The 24,939-nt window shown below is 42.3% G+C and overlaps 1 protein-coding gene and 1 long non-coding RNA gene across 3 annotated transcripts in view; both read right to left on the reverse strand.

The window, feature by feature from the left end:
* LOC115144271 (protein tweety homolog 2-like) overlaps nucleotides 1-17,187 on the reverse strand; it is a 121,049-nt gene extending 103,862 nt beyond the window's left edge. For both annotated transcript variants that reach the window (XM_029685176.2, XM_029685175.2), the window contains exon 1: nucleotides 16,761-17,187. In XM_029685176.2, coding sequence (XP_029541036.1) covers nucleotides 16,761-16,889 — 129 coding nt within the window. In that variant the 5' untranslated portion in view covers nucleotides 16,890-17,187. The remainder of the gene's footprint in view (nucleotides 1-16,760) is intronic.
* Nucleotides 17,188-21,272: 4,085 nt separating this feature from the next.
* Nucleotides 21,273-22,501, reverse strand: LOC115144273 (uncharacterized). Its single transcript, XR_010459334.1, has 4 exons — nucleotides 22,483-22,501; nucleotides 22,248-22,274; nucleotides 21,535-21,595; nucleotides 21,273-21,348 (listed from the first exon to the last, which is right to left on the reverse strand). It is a non-coding gene; the product is annotated as an uncharacterized LOC115144273 (long non-coding RNA).
* Between the last annotated feature and the right edge of the window lie 2,438 nt (nucleotides 22,502-24,939).

The raw sequence follows: 24,939 nt of genomic DNA on the forward strand, positions 1-24,939 counted from the left end.
AGAGGCTGTGTTAATTCCATTACTCTGGAATCCGCATAAAGAAAACACCGTAAAACTTCAATTAAACATAAGAGCCTCAAATAGCCGAATGTCCCTTTCATTAGCCGGACAACGGCACACATTTCAGAAAATTAACACCTGTTTCAAATAAATGCTGGGTCTAAATGAATTGTTTACAAGGTTTAATGTTGGATTTGTTACATTACTTAATTCAGTAATGACTCCGTTTTTATAGCCAGTAAAACCGTAGACTGGTCATCAGACTGGTACATAACCATCACTAGCACATAGACTTTAAATCACTGGCCACATTAATAATGGAACACCAGTCACTTTAATAACGTTTACATATTTTGCATTACTCATCTCATATGTACAGTGGGGCAAAAAAAGTATTTAGTCAGCCACCAATTGTGCAAGTTCTCCCACTTAAAAAGATGAGAGAGGCCTGTAATTTTCATCATAGGTACACTTCAACTATGACAGAAAAAAATGAGAAAAAAAATCCAGAAAATCACATTGTAGGATTTTTAATGAATTTATTTGCAAATTATGGTGGAAAATAAGTATTTGGTCACCTACAAACAAGCAAGATTTCTGGATCTCACAGACCTGTAACTTCTTCTTTCAGAGGCTCCTCTGTCCTCCACTCGTTACCTGTATTAATGGCACCTGTTTGAACTTGTTATCAGTATAAAAGACACCTGTCCACAACCTCAAACAGTCACACTCCAAACTCCACTATGGCCAAGACCAAAGAGCTGTCACAGGACACCAGAAACAAAATTGTAGACCTGCACCAGGCTGGGAAGCCTGAATCTGCAATAGGTAAGCAGCTTGGTTTGAAGAAATCAACTGTGGGAGCAATTATTGGGAAATGGAAGACATACAAGACCACTGATAATCTCCCTCGATCTGGGGCTCCACGCAAGATCTCACCCCGTGGGGTCAAAATGATCACAAGAACGGTGAGCAAAAATCCCAGAACCACACGGGGGGACCTAGTGAATGACCTGCAGAGAGCTGGGACCAAAGTAATAAGGGCTACCATCAGTAACACACTACGCCGCCAGGGACTTAAATCCTGCAGTGCCAGACGTGTCCCCCTGCTTAACCTCTTGCTTCTACTTGGGACGCTTGCGTCCCAACTAGAGCTCTGGAAATGCAAATGCGCTACGCTAAATGCTAATAGTATTAGTTAAAACTCAAAAGTTCATTAAAATACACATGCAGGGTATCAAATTCAAGCTACACTCGTTGTGAATCCAGGCAACAAGTCAGATTTTTTAAATGCTTTTCGGCGACAGCATGAGAAGCTATTATCTGATAGCATGCACCAATACACTACAACACAAAAGCACAGCAGGGGACGTAAACAAAATAATTAGCATTTCGGCGTTACACAAACCGCACAATAAAATAGAAAACAGTCATTACCTTTCACCATCTTCTTTGTTGGCACTCCTAGATGTCCCATAAACACTATTGGGTCTTTATTTCGATTAAATCGGGCCATATAAAGCCAAGATATCGTTATATGTAGACTGTGTGATAAACGAAAAAAAACAGCGATTTCACAACGTAACGTCATTTTTTAAAATTCAAAAAGTAGACGATAAACTTTCACAAAACACTTCGAAATACGTTTGTAATGCTACTTTAGGTATTAGTAAACGTTAATAAGCGATAAAAATCATCCGTAGGCGATGTAAAAATCATTAGCTGTCGTCTTGGAAAAAATTTCACGAGAGAGCTCTTCCGGAATGATCTGGGCGGAGACCGGAGGTAAGTGGTGCCCCTGTTTCGGTTCAACCAAGAATCAAAGATGATTCAATTCACAAGACTCTAGACAACATGGGGATGCTGTGGGAGTTGAATGCTCGGTCTTATCTAATTCGGCTCACTGTTAACAATTGCTGGAAGTGGCGCAAGGATATTTATTTCCATTTTCTGTGATCAGGTTTTCCTGCGCTTTCCGATGTAACGCACGTTATGTTATAGCCACAGTCGTGATTTAACCAGTTTTAAAAACGTCCGAGGGTTTCCTATCCACACATTCTAACCATATGAACGTACTATATTCCTGGCATGAGTAGCAGGGCGCTGAAATGTTGCGCGATTTTTAACAAAATGTTCAAAAAAGTAGAGGGTAGGAGCAACTAGTTAAGCCAGTACATGTCCAGGCCCGTATGAAGTTTGCTAGAGAGCATTTGGATGATCCAGAAGAAGATTGGGAGAATGTCATATGGTCAGATGAAAACAAAATAGAACTTTTTGGTAAAAACTCAACTCGTCGTGTTTGGAGGACAAAGAATGCTGAGTTGCATCCAAAGAACACCATACCTACTGTGAAGCATGGGGGTGGAAACATCATGCTTTGGAGCTGTTTTTCTGCAAAGGGACCAGGACGACTGATCCGTGTAAAGGAAAGAATGAATGGGGCCATGTATCGTGAGATTTTGAGTGAAAACCTCCTTCCATCAGCAAGGGCATTGAAGATGAAACGTGGCTGGGTCTTTTAGCATGACAATCATCCCAAACACACCGCCCGGGCAACGAAGGAGTAGCTTCGTAAGAAGCATTTCAAGGTCCTGGAGTGGCCTAGCCAGTCTCCAGATCTCAACCCCATAGAAAATCTTTGGAGGGAGTTGAAAGTCTGTGTTGCCCAGCAACAGCCCCAAAACATCACTGCTCTAGAGGAGATCTGCATGGAGGAATGGGCCAAAATACCAGCAACAGTGTGTGAAAATCTTGTGAAGACTTACAGAAAACATTTGACCTCTGTCATTGCCAACAAAGGGTATATAACAAAGTATTGAGATAAACTTTTGTTCTTTAAAAGGAGCCTCACAGTTGGTGACTGGTGGCTGACTAATTGGTGGCTGACTAAATACTTTTTTGTTCCACTGTATATACTGTATTCTATTCTATTCTACTGTATCTTAGTCTATGCCGCTCTGACGTTGCTCATCCATATATTCATATATTCTTAATTCCATTCCTTTACTTAGATTTGTGTGTATTGTTGTGCAATTGTTAGATATTACTTGTTAGATATTACTGCACTGTTGGAGCTAGAAACACAAGCATTTCGCTACACCCGCAATAACATCTGCTAAACACGTGTATGTGACCAATACATTTGATTTGATTTTGATTTGATTTATTTTAGACGACTTTTGTTGGACACACACCAGAGGCAGCCCCATTCCTCGTCTCCTTCACCCTTTTCAGATTGCGAACATACCGGTTCCAAATCTTTTTCCATGTTTCTTTCATGTCAGTATCGATGTTCAAATTTCGTGATATCCGTGATATCTCCCTTCAGCTGTTTTCTTTTGCGTGCTTCTCTGAATACAACCGCATCGAATGGTTGTAAAAGTTCTCGTACAGTATGGCTCACCAGTTTGGACAGACGCTCCTCGAAACTGGACAGAGACATAGACATAATTGTTATTGACAAATCTCGAAATAAAAGCACAAAAAAGGAAGCTTGCAAGCAGTAGAAACTAAGTAGCAGAACTTCTTCTTCTTCAATGGGGTTTAACGGCGGTTGGCATCCAATGTTAATGGTGCATTACCGCCACCAGCTGGACTGGATATTGAATAAGAAACAAAAAAAACATTGCGGGAAAGGGGGGAAATTACATCATACAAACAAAAACATGTCAACTAAGAAAACCCATCCCACTTCTTCAATCACAGTCCACTCCAAAATACATCCATCCCTACACAGGCTCAGGGGCCTGTGATGGCGGTACATTCACCGACAGGATTTCTTGCACGGCCTTGGCTGTGAAATCACGAAGACCCAAAAAATGTTCAGCGGCATTCACAATGACTCACATTTTCTTAGACTTCTTCTCCGATTGTGCTGTACAGTTTATTGCAATAAAAAATACAAAGTCCACATTTTTAACATTTAGCATTTCACTGTCCCTCAATTGATGAGAACCCTTCACTAGTCATGGTGGCTCTACTACTGTTGTTTCTTCCCCGACACTCGTTCCTTCCAATCTCCTCACCGCCTCCATATAGGAGACACGCTGGACACTCCTAACCCCTGCCACCTCATTCTCCTTCACCCTAACAGGGCACTCCAGGAATTCAGACGCATGTTCACCTCCATAGTTGCAGCGTTTCACTTAATCTGGCATACGATACTCTTCCCACTTGACACATGACCAAATATTTTACGTGTATGACACTGAAGGGGCTTGTGCACAAAAGCTCTTACAGGGTATCTCATGAATCCTAACTTTTTATGAGAAGGGAGTGACTCTTCATCAAAGAACAGTAACAAACGAGTCTAGCAGTTTCCACCACAGATGTACTTTTCTTGTATCCCTTTGTATGTGCCACTGAAACCCACTCAGTCTCACTTTCTGTACTGTTAGCTTCATCCACCTCAGTTTCCTCTTCCATCCAATCGTGTTTCTCGTCCTAGCGAAGAAGCAGAACGTCCATCTCTCACGTATTCTGTGTAGACCTCTTAATACTCAGCATGCTTTGTAATGGTTCATTTTTGCATGTACATGAACATTTAGTTCATTTAGCAGTAGCTCTCATCACACTGTAGTGCCATCAGCCTTTTGATCCCAATGTAGGGTAAAAGGGGGCACACAAAATTGTGAACAGCTATAAAGAAACGTATTTCAAATACATGTCACAGAGATGCTGCCCATTTATGGCTATAGGTTACTATGATCTACAGTGGGCCATCGATCGAGAGCCGGCCTGTATGGCAGGAGGAGGGGTTTTGAGGTGAACTGAGTGGAGTTGAAAGGCCAGTGAGTGTCTGATCCTTTCCTAGTCATCCCTGGGTTATTAACAATTTTGGATAAGGTCTTAACATGTTAAAACCAACCGGTGACTAATGTTTCCATTTCCATGGGAACAATGTACTGACGCTATATTTAAGAAAGGCCAACAGAGACTGTATTTTCTACAGAAACTGAAAAAATGTTTAACGTTGATCTAACCATCATGGTTCTCTTCTATAAATCATTAATTGAGAGCATTCTGTGCTACTGCCTGACCTGCTGGTTTGGGAATATTAAGGTTGCACAGACAAATAGGTTGGGCAAGAGAGTCAGGACTATCATTGGGCAGCAACAGCAAGGGCTGTCAGGTCTCTACCTGGGCAGAGCCCTTCATAAGGTGAATAAAACAGTGGTTGACTCTTCCCATCCACTCCACCCTGAATTCCAGCTCCTCCCCTCTGGACCTACATACAGTCTACCTAAGGTGAATAAAACAGTGGTTGACTCCTCCCATCCACTTCACCCTGAATTACAGCTCCTCCCCTCTGGACCTACATACAGTCTACCTAAGGTGAATAAAACAGTGGTTGACTCTTCCCATCCACTCCACCCTGAATTCCAGCTCCTCCCCTCTGGACCTACATACAGACTACCTAAGGTGAATAAAACAGTGGTTGACTCCTCCCATCCACTTCACCCTGAATTACAGCTCCTCCCCTCTGGACCTACATACAGTCTACCTAAGGTGAATAAAACAGTGGTTGACTCTTCCCATCCACTCCACCCTGAATTCCAGCTCCTCCCCTCTGGACCTACATACAGACTACCTAAGGTGAATAAAACAGTGGTTGACTCCTCCCATCCACTTCACCCTGAATTACAGCTCCTCCCCTCTGGACCTACATACAGTCTACCTAAGGTGAATAAAACAGTGGTTGACTCTTCCCATCCACTCCACCCTGAATTACAGCTCCTCCCCTCTGGACCTACATACAGACTACCTAAGGTTAAAAATAATAACATGCAATTCTGCAACTTAACAAATGTTGGACTAATTGCACTTAGCACTTGCACTATGAAATTGCACTTACCCTGCCCATTTGTTTGTAAATATCCTTTGCTCTTTATTTTACATTTTTAGATGTTATATGTTTTATGGCTGCTGCAAGATGATTCGCCTCTGAGGACATTAAAGCTTTCTGAATCTGAATATGGATATGTATTGCGTATCTTACGAATCTAAATGTATTGCGATTCTATATGTTATTTTATTGCGATTTGATGTTCCAAATATATTGCTCACTATACAGTATGTCTGCTCCAGAGAGACAAGAGCGAGCATAAGCCAACTAGTTTTGATCAGTCATGTTCAAAAGAACATGGAAAACAAGCTATGAAGGAAAAATACTGGTGTTTTGGTGCAGATAGATACAGCAAACTAGGGCAAAAATAATATTTTGATATTGTCAACTGTATATTTTTTCCCCCTATCTCGAATATTGAGTCAGTGGGACAAATCTTTGGATAGTCTAATCTACATACAGTAGTGTTGGCCACCTGACAGGATATGACATCAAAGTCAGCTAGCAGGAAGGAAGAACCCCAATGTGGCCAGCCCTGCAGGGTCCTGGTGTGTTTGTGCGTGCCCTGTACCACAGCTGCCCAACCCTGGCCTGTGTTATCACAGTCTCCCAAGAGGGTCTCAACAGTACAGCTCCTAAAGAACCTCTCCATGGACTGATAGGTTACGACTGAAAGGTCACGTCATAGGGCTTGGGTCAAAATGTGTATACTATATAGGGAATAGGGTGCCATTTGGGATGCAGATATAAACATACAGCTGTAGGTTTATACAGCTGACTCAACGTTTTGCCTATGAGATGAAGCCTAAGTATTTCCATACTGTACATTAGCAGCCATTTAGCACCAATGACATTATTTATTTACGAGTTAGGCCTATTACCTGTTGTTTCTGACCATTTGCCAAAAGACTAAGATATTCAACAAATAAATGATGTAACGCTAGTAACAACTTGCTTGCCTTGCCTCAGTTGTGGGCCTCTAGTGAAGACTCTGATCCAATTGAATTGCATAATACAAACATAAACCACACCACATCCCTGTTCCCTCTCATGAACAGCTTTGGGTCACAGAGCAGGGAAGGAAGTGGATGAATCATATGGATAGGGACCCTTTGACCTATCCACTCCTCTGTAATGAGACATTTCTTCCTCTCTGACGACACACACACACACACACACACACACACACACACACACACACACACACACACACACACACACTGAGGCTGGCAGTGCGATATGAGGAGAAATAGGGCGCTGACCTATTTTTGTGAGAACTCTTTTTGGGCTGTGTCCTCCTTTCTTGTTCTGGTGAGTGAGATGAGGAGCAGTATAGATCTTACTGCAGGGAACGCAATGCATGCTGAGGCCAAAATGACTAACATGTGACTAAAGACATAGACAAATGAATTGTAGCTATTTAAAATTCATTAGCTTCTACACAGACATCCAACAAAAGTCCAAAGACACATACCAAACAGAAGACATGATGCTAAAACATTAAAACATTATTTTTGTCCGAAGAGCATTAGGCTAAATTAGCATTGAGGAACATTCTGCAGTTCATTAATTTCTGAGGTCAGGTGATTCACATGATCAGCAGTGTTCTTTCTGTCCAATGGAGGGTGAGAATCTACAGGCCAGGCATACTTGAGAATCAGCAATCCTTTCCATAATACACACACATACTAAACCCAACAGAAAGAAAGCAGCCCTCACTAAGACCGTGACCCTTGAATTCCACTTCATTCTTCTGTGGACCACAGCCAACCAGCCAACCGGAGGAATTCACAAACATCGGCTCTGCTCAAACTGGCCAATTACAGCTCATTCTGACATGCAGTCTGAGCCATGCATGGGGAGCCACTCAATAACCTCCCTCTACAGACTGACTGTGTGGAGAGATCGATGACAGCAATATCTGCTCAAACTGAGTAGAGAGAAATGGATGCCGTCTTGTTTCCTAATTTGAATTCTTTATCGTCTAACACTAAGCTTTCTACATTGAATAGGCTAAAAGTGTGTTCGGTCACCATAGCACTGTCTGTAGAAAGGAATCATATCCTCAACCAACCAGCAGTTCTACTGTATTCAATACAGTACAATACAGTACAGAGAGGCCTGTACGTGGATACATTTAGACACATTATTGACTTACTCCGGCTTTTGGTGCCAGATAGAGTAGCGCATAACCGGTTCCACAATGCATTGGTGGGCGAGTAGGCTGATTGGAGTCAATTCTCTTTCAATATGGTCACTGACCTGCCATTAAGGGATAATAAAGAGGGACTAGTGATCTTCAGTGTCCATCAGTTCTACTGATTATCACCAGTAATAGCATGGTCAAAGCAGCTGTAGTGATCAATAATCACCGTGAGAGCCATAACTTATGGAATGTTATGGTCTGACTACTGTGTCAATTTATTGCCTTCAAATTGCAGCATTAATGCAAAGAAGCCTAGTACAGGGACAGATCGAGATAGCAGCGTGTGACCAGCTAGCGTACTGTCTGTGTGTCTGTACGTGTGTGTATGTTCGGGCGCGTGTGGAAGGCTAGTGTAGCGTAGTGCTCTAAAGTTCCACCCCTCGCTATGGGCTATCAGGCTGCATGGTGGTGGTTGATGGTCGTACCAGCAGGATTCAGTGGTCTCCCATGGAGATCCTTCATCCTCTCTCCTCCCACCCCTAACAGCCCTGACTTTCCCCTCTCCCCACGCTGTCACAGCTAATGGAAACAGACAGCTACAGAGACCAGCATTCTCTCCCCCCCTCTCGCTCTCACTCATACCACAGTTAGTTCGGAGCACTGAGTAGGGGTTTCTCTCCCTATCCCCATCTCTCTCCCCCTCACTCTCTCTTTCTCTCTCTCATACCACAGCCATTTCCTTCCTAGTGTTAAGTGCTCTGTGGATTCACTGACAGTGTGAGGGTGGGAGTCGGAAGAGAAGGGTTGGTGGGCCTATCTGGTCTCAGGAGAAATGAATAGGGATAAATGTATACTACATGACCAAAAGTATGTGGACACCTGCTTATCAAACATCTCATTCCAAAATCATGGGCATTAATATGGAGTTGGTCCACGCTTTGCTGCTATAACAGCCACTCTTCTGGGAAGGCTTTCAACTAGATGTTGGAACATTGCTGCAGGGACTTCCATTGCTTCCATTCAGCCACAAGAGCATTAGTCAGGTCGTGCACTGATGTTGGGCTATTAGGCCTGGCTCGCAATCGCCGTTCCAATTCATCCCAAAGGTGTTTGATGGGGTTGAGGTCAGGACTCTGTGCAGGCCAGTCAAGTTCTAACACACCGATCTCGACAAACCATTTCTGTATGGACCTCGCTTTGTGCACCGGGACATAGTCATTCTGAAACAGGAAAGGGCCTTCCCCAAACTGTTGCCACAAAGTTGGAAGCACAGAATCGTCCAGAATGTCATTGTATGCTATAGCGTTAAGATTTCCCTTCACTAAGGGGACGAGCCCGAACCATGAAAAACAGCCCGGACCATTATTCCTCCTCTACCAAACTTTACAGTCGGCACTATGCATTGGGGCAGGTAGCGTTCTTCCGGCATCTGCCAAACCAAGATTTGTCCGTCGGACTGCCAGATGGTAAGGGGTGATTCATCTCTCCAGAGAACACATTCCTACTGCTCCAGAGTGTCACGTTCTGACCTTAGTTCTTTTGTTATATGTCTTTGTTTTAGAATGGTCAGGGCGTGAGTTGGGTGGGTTGTCTATGTTAGTTTTTCTATGATTTGCTATTTCTGTGTTTGGCCTGGTATGGTTCTCAATCAGAGGCAGCTGTCAATCGTTGTCCCTGATTGAGAACCATATTTAGGTAGCCTGCTTTCTATTGTGTTTCATGGGTGATTATTTTCTGTCTTTGTGTATGTTACCAGACAGGACTGTTTCGTTTCGTTGTTTCATTTATTCACGTTGTTATTTTGTACTTTTGTTCTATTGAAAGTAAGCAATATGAACACGTACCACGCTTCGCATTGGTCCTCCGATCCTTCCTGCTACTCCTCCTCAGAAGAGGAAGAGGAAAACCCTTACACAGAGTTCAAAACGGTGAGTTTTACACCACTACAGTTGACGCTTGGCATTGCACATGGTGATCTTAGGCTTGTGTGCAGCTAATCGGCCATGGAAACCCATTTCATGAAGCTCCCGACGAACGTTGCTTCCAGAGGCAGTTTGGAACTCGGTAGGGAGTGTCACAACACTCAGCTGTCCTGATCTGTGAGCTTGTGTGGCCTACCACTTTGTGGCTGAGCTGTTGATCCTCCTAGACGTTTCCACTTCACAATAACAGAGCCAGCTCTAGCAGGGCAAAAAAATTACGAACTGACTTGTTGGATTGGTGGCATCCTATGACAGTGCCACGTTGAAAGTCACTGAGCTCTTCAGTAAGGTCAGTCTACTGCCAATGTTTGTCTATTTTTTTCCTCATCAATCTACACACAATACCCCATAATGACGAAGTGAAAAAGTTTTATTTTTTATTTTTCTAAATCTATTACAAATGAAAAACAGAAATACCTTATTTACATAAGTATTCAGACCCTTTGCTATGAGACTCGAAATTGAACTCAGGTGCATCCTGTTTCCTTTGATCAGCCTTGAGATGTTTCTACAACTTGATTGGAGTCCACCTGTGAAAAATGCAATTGACTGGACATGATTTGGAAAGGCACACAACTGTCTATATAAGATCGCACAGTTGACAGTCCAAGTCAGAGCAAAAACCAAGCCATGAGGTCGAAGGAATGGTCTGTAAAGCTCAGAGACAGCATTGTGTCAAGGCACAGATCTATGGAAGGGTACCTAAAAAATGAATGCAGCATTGAAGGTCCCCAAGAACACAGAGGCCTCCATTATACTTTTATTTGTATTTATTTTTTACCCATTTTTCTCCCCAATTGGTAGTTACAGTCTTGTCTCATCAGGACAACTCCCGTACAGACTCGGGAGAGGCAAAGGTTAAGAGCCGTGCGTCCTCCGAAACACAACCCAACCAAGCCGCACTGTTTATTGACACAATGCCCACTTAACCCAGAAGCCAGCCGCACCAAAGATGCAGAGGAAACACCGGACACCTGGAGACTATGTCAGCGTGCACTGCACCCGGCCCGCCACAGGAGTCACTAGTGCAAAACAGGACAAGGAGATCCTTGCCGGCCAAACCCTCCACTAACCTGGAAGACGCTGGGCCAATTGTGCGCCACCCCAAGGGTCTACCGGTCGCGGTCGGCTAAGAGAGAGCCTGGACTTGAACCCAGAATCTCTAGTGGCACAGCTAGCACTGTGATGCAGTGCCTTAGACCAATGCCCCACTCTGGAGGCCGCCTCCATCATTCTTAAATGGAAGAAGTATGGAACCAAGACTGAACTCTTTGGCCTGAATGCCAAGCGTCACATCTGGAGGAAACCTGGCACCAACCCTACGGTGAAGCGTGGTGGTGGCAGAATCATGCTGTGGGGATGTTTTTCAGTGGCAGGGACTGGGAGACTAGTCAGGATCGAGGTAAATACAAACAGAGGAAATACAGAGAGATCCTTGTTAAAAACCCGCTCCAGAGCGCTCAGGACCTCAGACTGGGGCGAAGGTTCACCTTCCAACAGGACAACAACCCTAAGGACACAGCCAAGACAATGCAGGAGTGGCTACAGAGGAAAAAGCATGTGGGGTGTTTCTCCTTCCTTCCCATCCAATGTAGAGATGATATCGAATATCTACAGTGCATTTGGAAAGTATTCAGACCTCTTCCTTTTTCCACATTTTGTTATGTTAAACTGAGCAAGGCCTTGGTCAGGAAGGTGACCAAGAACCCGATGGTCACTCTGACAGAACCACAGAGTTCCTCTGTAGAGATGGGAGAACCTTCCAGCAGGACAACCATCTTTGCAGTACTCCACCAATCAGGCCTTTATGATAGAGTGGCCAGACGGAAGCCACTCCTCAGTATACGACACATGACAGCCCGCTTGGAGTTTGCCAAAAGGCAGCTAAAGTTTGGCTTATTGCCATTCATCACATCTGGAGTAAACCTGGCACCATCCCTACGGTGAAGCATGGTGGTGGCAGCATCGTGCTGTTGGGATGTTTTTCAGAGGCAGGGACTGGGAGACTAGTCAGGATCGAGGCAAAGATGAACAGAGAATAGAACAGAGAGATCCTTGATAAAAACCCTCTCCAGAGCGCTCAGGACCTCAGACTGGGGCTAAGGTTCACCTTCCAACAGGACAACAACCTAAGGACACAGCCAAGACAATGCAGGAGTGGCTACAGGACAAGTTTCTGAATGTTCTTGAGTGGCCCAGCCAGAGCCCGGACTTGAACCTGATTAAAAATCTCTGGAGAGACCTGAAAATAGCAGTGCAGCGACGCTCCCCATCTGACCTGACAGAGCTTGAGAGGATCTGCACAGAAGAATGAGAGAAACTCCTCAAAAACAGGTGTTACAAGCTTGTAGTGTCATACCCAATAAGGTGCTTCAACAAAGTACTGAGTAAAGGTTTTGAAAAGGTATGTAAATGTGATAAAGTTCCGTTTTGTATTTGTAATAAATTTACAAACATTTCAACAAACCAGTTTTGCTTTGTCATTGTGGAGTATTGTGTATTGGTTGACTAGGATTTTTTTGTATCCATTTTAGAATACGGTTGAAACATAACAAAACGTGCAAAAAGTCAAGGGGTCTGAATACCTTCCAAATGCACTGTGTGTACAGTTGAAGTCAGAAGTTTACATACACTTAGGTTGGAGTCATAAAAACTTGTTTTTTCATACCACTCCAACTATTTCTTGTTCACAAACTATAGTTTTGGCAAGTCGGTTAGGACATCTACTTTGTGCATAACACAAAGAATTTGCATGACACAAGTAATTTTCCCAACAATTGTTTACAGACAGATTATTTAACTTATATTTCACTGTATCACAATTCCAGTGGGTCAGAAGTTTACATACACTAAGTTGACTGTGCCTTTAAACAGCTTGGAAAATTCCAGAAAATTATGTCATGGCTTTAGAAGCTTCTAATAGGCTAATTGACATTATTTGAGTCAATTGGAGGTGTACCTGTGGATGTATTTCAAGGCCTACCTTCAAACTCAGTTCCTCTTTGCTTGACATCATGGGAAAATCAAAAGAAATTAGCCAAAACCCCAGAAAAACAATTGTAGACCTCCACAAGTCTGGTTCATCCTTGGGAGCAATTTCCAAACACATGAAGGTACCACGTTCATCTGTACAAACAATAGTACGAAAGTATAAACACCATGGGACCACGCAGCCATCATACCGCTCAGGAAGAGATGAACATACTTTGGTGCAAAAAGTGCAAATCAATCCCAGAACAACAGCAAAGGACCTTGTGAAGATCCTGGAGGAAACAGGTACAAAAGTATCTATATCCACAATAATAAAACGAGCCCTATATCGACATAACCTGAAAGGCCGCTCAGCAAGGAAGAAGCCACTGTTCCAAAACCACCATCAAAAAGCCAGACTACGGTTTGCAACTGCACATGGGCACAAAGATTGTACTTTTTGGAGAAATGTCTTCTGGTCTGATGAAACAAAAATATAATTGTTTGGCCATAATAACATTATGTTTGGAGGAAAATGGGGGAGGCTTGCAAGCCGAAGGACACCATCCCAACCGTGAAGCATGGGGGTGGCAGCATCATGTTGTGGTGGTGCTTCGCTGCAGGAGGGACTGGTGCACTTCACAAAATAGATGGCATCATGAGAGAGGAAAATTACGTTGATTTATTGAAGCAACATCTCAAGACAATAGTCAGGAAGTTAAAGCTTGGTTGCAAATGGGTCTTCCAAATGGACAATGATCCCAAGCATATTTCCAAAGTTGTTGCAAAATGGCTTAAGGACAACAAAGTCAAGGTATTGGAATGGCCATCACAAAGCTCTGACCTCAATCCAATAGCCAATTTGTGGGCAGAACTGAAAAAGCGTGTGCGAGCAAGGAGGCCGACAAACCTGACTCAGTTACACCAGCTCTGTCAGGAGGAATGGGCCAAAATTCCCCCAACTTATTGTGGGAAGCTTGTGGAAGGATACCCGAAACGTTTGACCCAAGTTAAACAATTTTCGGCAATGCTACCAAATAAACTCAGCAAAAAAATAAACATCCTTTTTCAGGACCCTGTCTTTCAAAGATAATTCATAAAAATCTAAATAACTTCAAAGATCTTCATTGTAAAGGGTTTAAACACTGTTTCCCATGCTTGTTCAATGAACCATAAACAATGAATGAACATGCACCTGTGGAACAGTCATTAAAACACTAACAGCTTACAGACGGTAGGCAATTAAGGTCACAGTTATGAAAACTTAGGACACTAAGGAGGCCTTTCTACTGACTCCGAAAAATACCAAAAGAAAGATGCCCAGGGTCCCTGCTCATCTGCGTGAACATGCCTTAGGCATGCTGCAAGGAGGCCTGATGACAGCAGATGTGGCCAGGGCAATAAATGTCAATGTCCGTACTGTGAGACGCCTAAGTCACCTATGGGCACAAACCCACCGTCGCTGGACCAGACAGGACTGGCAAAAAGTGCTCTTCTCTGGCGAGTTGCGGTTTTGTCTCAGCAGGGGTGATGGTCGGATTCGCATTTATCGTCGAAGGAATGAGCTTTACACTGAGGCCTGTACTCTGGAGGTGGAGGGTCCGTCATGGTCTGGGGCGGTGTGTCATTGCAGGCAATCTCAATGCTGTGCGTTACAGGGAAGACATCCTCCTTCCTCATGTGGTACCCTTCCTGCAGGCTCATCCTGACATGACCCTCCAGCATGACAATGCCACCAGCCATACTGCTCGTTCTGTGCGTGATTTCCTGCAAGACAGGTATGTCAGTGTTCTGCCATGGCCAGCAAAGAACCCAGATCTCAATCCCATTGAGCACGTCTTGGACCTGTTGGATTGGAGGGTGAGGGATAGGGCCATTCCCCCCAGAAATGTCCGGGAACTTGCAGTTGCCTTGGTGGAAGATTAGGGTCTCACAGCAAGAACTGGCAAATATGGTGCAGTCCATGAGGAGGAGATGCACTGCAGTACTTAATGCAGCTGGTGGCCACACCAGATACTGACTGTTACTTTTGATTTTGACCCCCACTTTGTTCAGGGACAAATTATTACATTTCTGTTAGTCACATGTCTGTGGAACTTGTTCAATTTATGTCTCAGTTGTTGAATCTTGTTATGTTCATACAAATATTTACACATGTTAAGTTTGCTGAAAATAAACGCAGTTGACAGTGAGAGGATGTTTCTTTTTTTGCTGAGTTGACTAATTGAGTGTATGTAAACTTCTAACCCACTGCGAATGTGATGATAGAAATAAAAGCTGAAAGAAATAATTCTCTCTACTATTATTCTGACATGTCACATTCTTAAAATAAAGGGGTGATCCTAACTGACCTAAAACAGGGAATTTTGAAAAACAGTTGGAATGTAATTGGCTAAGGTGTAGGTAAACTTCTGATTTCAACTGTGGGTATTTTAGCAGACCACCTTATCCAAAGCAACTTACAGTAGTGAGTGTATACAATTCCATATTTGTTCATACTGGTGCCCCGTAGGAATCAAACCCACAACCCTGACATTGCAAATGCTACGCGCTACCAACTGAGCCACACTGGACCTACATAGCTCCTCTCCCACTTTCTCTCCCCATCTCTCTACCCCCTCTCTGCTCGCTCACTATCCCTTTCTCTCTTCCTAACGCTTTCCCATTAAACTTGTTCACCCCCACAGCAAAGGTTCCACAATAATGACTTAATTACAACCAGCAGACATAGAGTGGGTGTCTCACTATAGCTGCTTTGAAAAAGTACTGTATGGTGTCTGCCCCTATTTTAGACTGTCTACTCTACACTGACTCTACACTATAGAAAATAACAGAATCCTTGAAATAAACCCAGTCTTTGTGGAAAGTAACAGCTGAAACATTACTCATCCCAAGGCTTGATTAGCCATTTAGAGGTTTGAGGAAACAATGTGCACGGTCTCTGTAGTTCAACCCAAGCCAAAAGCTAAACAGATTTCTGCGATTGTAAAAACTACAAGCATCAACTCTGTTATGTGTGATTGCAAGATACATTTGAAATATACTGAGTCTGATGTTCACACAGGATTACTTTAATTAAGTAGTGCCCTATATAAGGAATAGTAGGGTGGCATTTGGGATTAAGCCATAGAAACATGCTGGGGGTTCCCAAATTTTTCAGCAAGATACTTAAGCAATAAGGCCCGAGGGGTGTGGTATATGCCCAATTTACCACGGCTAAGAGCTGTTCCTTACCACGACACAACACGGAGTGCCTGGACACAGCTCTTAGCCGTGGTATATTGGCCATATATATTAAAAAAACAGTTGCCTTATTACTATAATAAACTGGTTACCAATGTAATTAGAGCAGTTAAAATAAATGTTTTGTCATATATATGGTCTGATATACCACTGCTGTCAGCCAATCAGCATTCAGGGCTCATACCACCCAGTTTATAATAGACATTTGAGAATAGTCAGCTGAGAGATATAGAGTAGCCCAGAAATGACATGATATTATTTGTACTAACACAGATTAAATGTAATGTTCCAAATAAACATTGCATTGCAGACTGTCCTATAGGCCTATCAAACTTCTGCTGTTGGCAGAAATGATCAGATTCAGCAATTGGTTAATTTGATCATCCTGATGGAAGGGGATCTTTTTGGGGTTTAGACCATATCCAATAACACATCACATATATTTATTTAAACCCTTGTTTTGACCAGAGTTCTATGGGTCCTGGTGAAAAGTAGTGCACTAATAAATAAGGTTCCATTTGGGATCCAGATAATGAGACCCGGGGTGGGTCAAATCTGAGTCTGCACAACTAACCTGCTGGTAGTTCTGATCCTGTGGGGAGAAGGTGTTATCGATGGGCTGGAAGTTCAGGTTGACATGAGGAAAATTGTGTAGCCAATAAGTCCACCAAGGTGCAATATAATCATCCCGTATCGAAGACATCCCGGCACTAGTTTTCTTATCCAAGATCTAGTACAGTTCGTTTATTGTCTTTAGTAAACAGACAGCTCATCTGCTGTTGGAAGTATCCTCATCAGTTCCGTCTTCTGTAACAAAGCAATAATAAGCTATTATTATGGAAAAGCATGCTGGATAGTGTAGACCCGTTGAAACGCACAGTAGACAAAAGATGCAGGGAAGTCGTTAAAGGAAAGCATCCCAAGATTATCTGGGAAAAATAAAATTAGCACGCCGTTTCAGCCACGGCCATCCTGTCCGCTGGTCCAGTCGTTCACATTTGAGCGATCCCACCACAGAAAAGAAATGTCCCCATACGGGAGCGCGCATGAATAAGGGGCACGGGACACGAGGCGAAGGCGCGCAGACCCTGCAGGGAGCATAGACATATCCCAGGAACCTGAATGGTAGTCTAAGGAAAATAAGTAGAATGGGAAAAAGTATGCCATAGAAAGATGCAATTTATAGGCTAAAGATAGACATATTTTAATAAGATGTTATTTTTTTCCTGAATGTCAAAGCAATGTATAAGCAACAAATCAAATCAAAGTGTATTGGTCATGTACACAGATTTGCAGATGTTAACTCAGGTGCAGCGAAATGCTTGTGCTTCTAGCTCCAAAAATGAATGCAGTAATACCTAGCACATTTTTTTATTACAAAAAACACACACAATCCGCAAAAAAAAGATACATTAAAAAGTATCAGAATGAGTAATGTCAGAAACCAGTATATATATATACACTTAGTGGACAAAACATTTGGAACAACTGCTCTTTCCATGACATAGACTGACCAGGTAAATCCAGGTGAAAGCGATGATCTCTTATTGATGTCACCTGTTAAATCCACTTTAATCAGTGTAGATGAAGGGGGGGAGACAGGTTAACAAATCATTTTTAAGACTTGAGACAATTGAGACATTGATTGTGTATGTGTGCCATTCAGAGGATGAATCTGCACCCCTGCAGAGATAGCGTTCAGGGAGTATGCCAGGAGACTCCAGGACCCCCTGGACACAGCCCACACTTTCGCCAATGACCAGCTTATGAGCGCAGGTGTGAGGCAGAAAATAAACAATCATGTGCACACCTGGGGGAGGAACTCTGAGTCTGGTGAGCTGGTCTGGGTTTACAGCCCCCTGAGAAAGAAAGTTTGTTGGCAAAAGCTGGACAGTCACTGGGTGTGGTTCTGCAGGGACAAATGTCCTTGAGTGGCCCAGCCAGAGCCCAGACTTGAACCACATCAAAAATCTCTGGAGACCTGAAAATAGCTGTACAGCGACGCTCCCTATACAACCTGACAGAGCTTGAGGATCTGCAGAGAATGGGAGAAACTCCCCAAATGCAGGTGTGCCAAACTTGTAGCGTCATACCCAAGAAGTCTTGAGGCTGTAATTGCTGCCAAAGGTGCTTCAACAAAGTACTCAGTAAAGGGTCTGAATACTTACAGCGATTTTATATTTCCTGTTTTTTTATTTTTTAATAAATGACAAACATGCTTTGTCATTATGGGGTATTGTGTGTAGATTGATGCAGGGAAAAAAATATTTAATCAATTTTAGAATAGGGCTGTAAAGTAACAACATTTGGAAAGTCAAGAGGTCTGAATACTTTCCGAATGCACTGTACCTCAGAAAATTGCTTCTGTATAAGATTTGTATTTTCAATATTTGGCCAAGTCTTCAGTCTGCAATCAGCTTCTGTACATTGCCCCAGTATTGACAGCATCCATAGTGGGTTCTCCAAAACCAGAAGACAATTCCCCTATTGCGAACACCCTATATAGTATGGTGAATAGGATTCTGGTAAAATGGTTTTCTATTTGGAATAGGGTGCCATTTGGGATGCAAAACTTTTTATCCAAGCAGATCACAGTGATGAGGCGGTCTGTCTAGTCTACTTTGTTGTACAGTAGCCAATGCTATGTGGTCATTCCAACAGTGTCCGATAAACTAAAACACCGTACAATATTAATGAGCCTGCTGTAACAAACATGAACGTTCTATGAAGTGGATGAGTCTTATGAGACCGATTATGATCACTATGCACTGGTCTGACAGCTGGTATAGAAATCCAGCATTTTACCCATACACGTGCATGTCTATTGTGCCATACACTGCCTGTTCTTTAGTTAATCACGCTTAAGGAATTTAGCCTGCCAAACTTAAGACTTTCAATAATAGGCACAATTAGCACGTGGACATTCACTTTCCTTACCACTCTAGCCATCAGAAGAGTTCTACATCTATTATAATATTCTTGCCCCTAAGGTATAAAATGCCATTGGGTAAACTAGTGGTGGAAAAAGATGCATGTTTAAACTCATACACCCAAATTCCCTTGCTATCGGAAACCAGGCCCAGGTCAATTCCAGGATCAGCATAACTGTGTGCGAATGCTTTTTTTCCCTCTTCTCTTTTTGGGGGGGTGCTTCAGCTCATGCTTTTTACTATACTGAACAAAAACATACAAGTGTTGGTCTTATGTTTCATGAACAGAAATAAAAGATGCCAGAATTGTTCCATAAGCAAAAGCTTATTTCTCTAATTTGTTTAAATCCTCGTGAGCATTTGTCCTTTACCAAGATAATCCATCCACCTGACAGGTGCAGCATATCAAGAAGCTGATTAAACACAGGCGTACCTTGTGTTGGGACAATATAAGGCCACTAAAATGTGCCCAACAATGCCACGTCTCTGGTTTAAAGAGCACATGCAATTGGCATGCTGACTGCAAGAATGCGTACCTAGAGCTGTTAGTGAATTGAATGTTCGGGCCTCCCAGGTGGCACAGCAGTCTAAGGTGCTGGTTAAGCGAGTAGTGCATCTTGGCATGGTTGTTTCGGATGCATGGCTTCTCAACAATCACCTCTCCCGAGTTCGTAGGGGAGGTACAGCGATGGGACATGACTTAACTACAACTTGAGGAAAAAGTGGTAAGAAATAAGTGTTCATTTCTCTACCATAAGCCACCTCAAGTCATTTTAGAGAATTTGTTAGTATGTTTAACCGGCATCACAACCGCAGGCAACCACGCCAGCCCAGGACCTCTACACCCGGCTTCACTTGTGGGATTGTCTGAGACCAGCCACTTGGACAGCCGATGAAACTAGGTTCTCTATTAAAAAAACTCACTTTGATTTGCTGGACCTGGATCCCCCAGCCCAGTTGTGTGAAATGCATAGATTAGTACCTAATGAATTTCTTGCAATTGACTGATTTCTTTATTTGAACTGTAACTCAAGTCGACAAGAGATTGGATAGGTGTAAGCAGTCACCACGCTAGTAGCCACCAATTGCGATCTGATTACATCATTTCTGGAGAATTGGGCCCATCTGTAGCCAGTAACTTTGATTTGACAACTCCACAGATCCATGTAATTTCTTATTTTTAGGGCAAGTTTTCCAGACGAGTAAGCCTAGTCCTAGACTAAAGAGTATTTTCCATTTGAGAATCTTAATTGAAAGCACTCCAAAATCCAGGAGTAGGCTTAATCTGTCTGGGAAACCAGCCCTTTAAATGAATCCACAGTAACTTAATTGGGCATACATTCACTAATGCCTTGTTCAATTACGAGCCACAAAGCATTTACATATGTACTGTAGTGGCACAACATAACCAAGACAAAATGGTTTCCCTCTTTTTATTACAATTCACTGTACACAAAGATGGTCCTCTATTTGAGCTCCTTCACAGCCAGACCTGAAGAGAGAAATGAGAGATGGTTAAAAACTACATGTGCATTGTGTCCATCCTCACTGCATACTTTCAGTGGTAAAGTTACAAATGAACTATTTACATGACTAGAAACACTAGTGTTCAGGAAAGAGTAGAATGTATAATCTCTAGATTTGGTATTGATATTTGACAACTTGAGGCAAGCAGTGTTTCTATCAGAACCCATCCCCCCTAAAAATCTATTTTTCTGTTTTGTCCAGATTGACAGCTCAAAACATTTAGGCATACACATGTCAGTGAACCGGTGGAACTCAATTTCTGATAGTCGAAATCAAGCACTAGGCCCATCCTTATTCTAGCAAGCGTGTAAATGCACCACTAGCACCAAGCAGCATGTAGTGTTTGGACAACTTGCACAACAACCAATAGGATTACTTCATAACCACATTCAATTTGTAACTACTATGCATTGACAAGAGATCCACATCTTTAGACTGGACATTGTCACTACTCTTCGGGACCAAGGTCTTTCTAGACGTACCTATGAAACGCAAGATGCATCTGTTTTACTATCCCAACACAATTAACCACATTCCATGTGATGAAAGATGAGAATCTCACCTGGGGGCAGGGACTGCTTCAGCTTCTCGGCCTTCTCCTTGTCCGTGATGACGAGGGTGTACAGGTACCTGCTGCAACGCACCTTGAACTTGACATTTTCCTTGTTCTTCTTGATCTTTACAGCTGTGGGACAACAGATGAATCTGAACATTCAACACCATGGTTTGCAGTTAGAATTTCAATGCAAAATACTATGTGGTGTAGAAATCAAATTAGTCACATGCTTCGTAAACAGTGAAATGCTTACTTAAATTACTATAAATACCATCAGCTTTAGCCCGTCAGAAAAGTCAGAAGAGCAGAGTAGTGGGCAACAACGCAATACTTACACTTGGCATCCTTCCTTCTTGCTGTAAGCAGAAAATCTTTTATTTCTTCAATTTTGCGTGGCTAAAACAAAACAGGGAAGAATAAGTACACAGCAGTTATACCATTTTCTGCAACAACTAATCACCCAACCAGAGGTAAACTCAACGTAAGGACCTTAACATGGCATGATAACTAGCTATGTTAGCAATGTGGTTAACTAGCCATGGGGAGAATACCTAAGTAAAAGTAATATGAAGATTGTCAGTGGACCGGTGGAACTAAAGATTCTGGTTAAATCGAAAATTAGCACTAGGTCCATCCTTATTCTGGCAAGCGTGTAAATGCATCACATGCACGAGACAGCCTGTGATGTTTGGACAACTTGCGAAGACATGCTCTACTAACTAGAACATGGCTGACAGATATGCCTTTCAATGCAAATTATTACCACTGGGTTTGTTGACCTTTCAGTTCACGTTAACGAAAGACACATTACACCACCTCAGTTTGTTAGTTAACAATGTACTAACGTTGGCTACCGTTAAGGCCGCACCAGCTGTGGCCCGTACAAGCGATTAGCCTACTCGGCTAGCTACCATTACTAGCTGTGACAACACGGCAAAGATAAATTAGCGGTAACGTTATGCCCATTTTCGTTAATCCACACTAGGTTAATGAAATGTTGTTTATCGTGCAATTATAGATATATAAATGTAGCGAAAACGGTCCTCACCATCTTGCCGTGTCTGCGGACTGAAGCCTGGAACACGGAAGAAACACAAGGGTTGGTATACATATATTTAAAGTCGAATAACAATCAATGAAAAACCAAATAACTGCGGAATTATGTGGACTAATATTTCTAAGATCATTGTTGAATTATTTCGTGGACATATTTGTCAGTTATAAGAAGGATGAATAATGATTTTACTTTCCTTTTGTGTTTGTATGGAAAATGTGCAACTTACACAGCCTGCAAGAGAAAGGATGAAGAGGGTGGAACTTCCGCTGACGCAATCTTTATAGTCAAGTTACGGCGACTCATGGAGGACAAATGTAATACGGACTACTTTCTCCAAAGAGTATGGATGTACTGGTATGTCTTTCCGTCCTAACACCTGGAGTTGTTCTCCACTAAGCGACACTGTCCTGATTATTCGATAACGGTTGTTGACGTCAACCGCCGGTATTCAATGGCGAGACGCTATGCTACTAGCCTCATGAAATTAATATGCATAGCCATTTCGAGACAACTCCTATATAACCTTTTTTTTCTTCTCACTGTTGCTGTGATGTCACGTGTCCTACTTATATCAAGTACACTCCTAACAATTTAAGCATTACAAAACTTCAATTCGACCAAATAAGCCATACATGTTTTTGTTGGCCAAATTCAACACTCACATTGACCTCCATACAAAAACTCCGTGATTGGTGGGCGAAACAACGAAAAAACACCACCTGCTGGAGGGAGACAGATTTTTGTTTTGACAAATTGGTCCTCTCTCACTTCCTTTTTGCTTTCTCTTTCACAAATGTATCCTTACCTAAACATTAAAGCGGGAAACTGATAGCATTTGTACTGCTTTGCAGATATGAAACAAACAAATTCCCTGTTTATGTTACAAAACAAGCTTCATAGGAGGTTTTGAAAATAGGTTATATTTAACTCAAAGTTCCATGACATACACTAAGGCATTGTTGGCAGAATAGATGGATGCAGTTCAATGCATGATTCATATAATTCACCAATTCATTTCATGGTAGTCCAAAAAATATTGCTATCAGGTTGTATATCACAGCTGGCCTGGGACGTTGTTTGCTGCCTCCATCCGGGATGAACTGTTTCAGGTTCAATGACTCAATATTCTGGACAAAAACTGACAAGTGTACCTAAGGCTGGGAATGTCAATATAATCAAACTAGCAAGGGCAATGATCACAAGTCAGTCATAATGTGGCTAATATGCTAGCGTATCTATTTATGTAGCAAGCAAAAAACACATTAGCTAGATTTTTTATTTATTTAACCTTTATTTAACCAGGTAGGCAAGTTGAGAACAAGTTCTCATTTACAATTGTGACCTGGCCAAGATAAATCAAAGCAGTTCGACACATACAACAAGACAGAGTTACACATGAAGTAAAACAAACATACAGTCAATAATTCAGTAGAAAAATAAGTCTATATACAATGTGAGCAAATGAGGTGAGATAAGGGAGGTAAAGGCAAAAAAAGGCCATGGTGGCAAAGTAAATACAATATAGCAAGTAAAACACTGGATTGGTAGATTTGCAGTGGAAGAATATGCAAAGTATAGATAGAAATAATGGGGTGCAAAGGAGCAAAATAAATAAATACAGTAGGGGGAGAGGTAGTTGTTTGGGCTAAATTATAGATGGGCTATGTACAGGTGCAGATAGCTAGCTAGCTATGCTGAACGACTGTTATCCAGGTAGCATATCTCTTTCATTTGCAAATTCACTCTGGCAAGCTATCTACTCTGATTTCAGAGCACTCTTGTCCGAGTGTGCCAGAGCACAGAATACCAACACCAATCACCTGCTGAATATGACCGGTGTCAGTAAACATAGGCAAAAAATGTAATAGTTAGTCATGGACACTCTATATAACATGTTAACAGCTTAACCAGCTCTGCTAGGTCAACTAAAATGGTCAGTGAGGTGTTCTTTCATTTGTATCTGGAAGTAGCTAGCTAGCTAGCAAGCTAGCCAACTTTAGCCAGTTAGCTTGGGTGCTTGGTTGGGACAACACCATATGCATTGTCAGGCAATTATGATGGCCAACTAGCTGAAAAAGTTTGAGAGTTTGAGCAATAGTGAAGGCCATCATTGTAAATAATAATTTGTTCTTAACTGACTTGCCTAGTTAAATAAAGGTCTAAAAATAGAACTGTAAAGTTCCCAAATATAAGAGGACTCCCGTGGTATTTAGCTACATGTTTGCAGAAATACATTAAAGTGTATTTTGTGACTTTGTTCAAATTAATTCTAATGATCTAAAGCCGTGCTGTTGCAACTGAACTGCGTGTAAACCCACATTCCAGTTCAAAGTGAATGATGGCAGGCCTTTGTGTCACGCCCTGGCCTTAGTTATCTTTGTTTTCTTTATTATTTTGGTTAGGTCAGGGTGTGACATGGGGGATTTATGTGTTTTGTCTTGTCTAGGGGTTTTGTAAGTTTATGTGGCTGTACCCGTTCTAGGTAATTGTATGTCTATGGTTGCCTAGATTGGTTCTCAATTAGAGGCAGCTGTCTATCGTTGTCTCTGATTGGGAACCATATTTAGGCAGCCATATTATTTGGGTATTTTGTGGGTGATTGTTTCCTGTGTGAGTGTTTGTGCCACACGGGACTGTTTTTGGTTTTTCACGTTTTGTAGTTGTGTTCATGTTGAGTTTTCCT

This window comes from Oncorhynchus nerka, linkage group LG16, assembly GCF_034236695.1.
Source record: "Oncorhynchus nerka isolate Pitt River linkage group LG16, Oner_Uvic_2.0, whole genome shotgun sequence".
NCBI lineage: Eukaryota > Metazoa > Chordata > Actinopteri > Salmoniformes > Salmonidae > Oncorhynchus > Oncorhynchus nerka.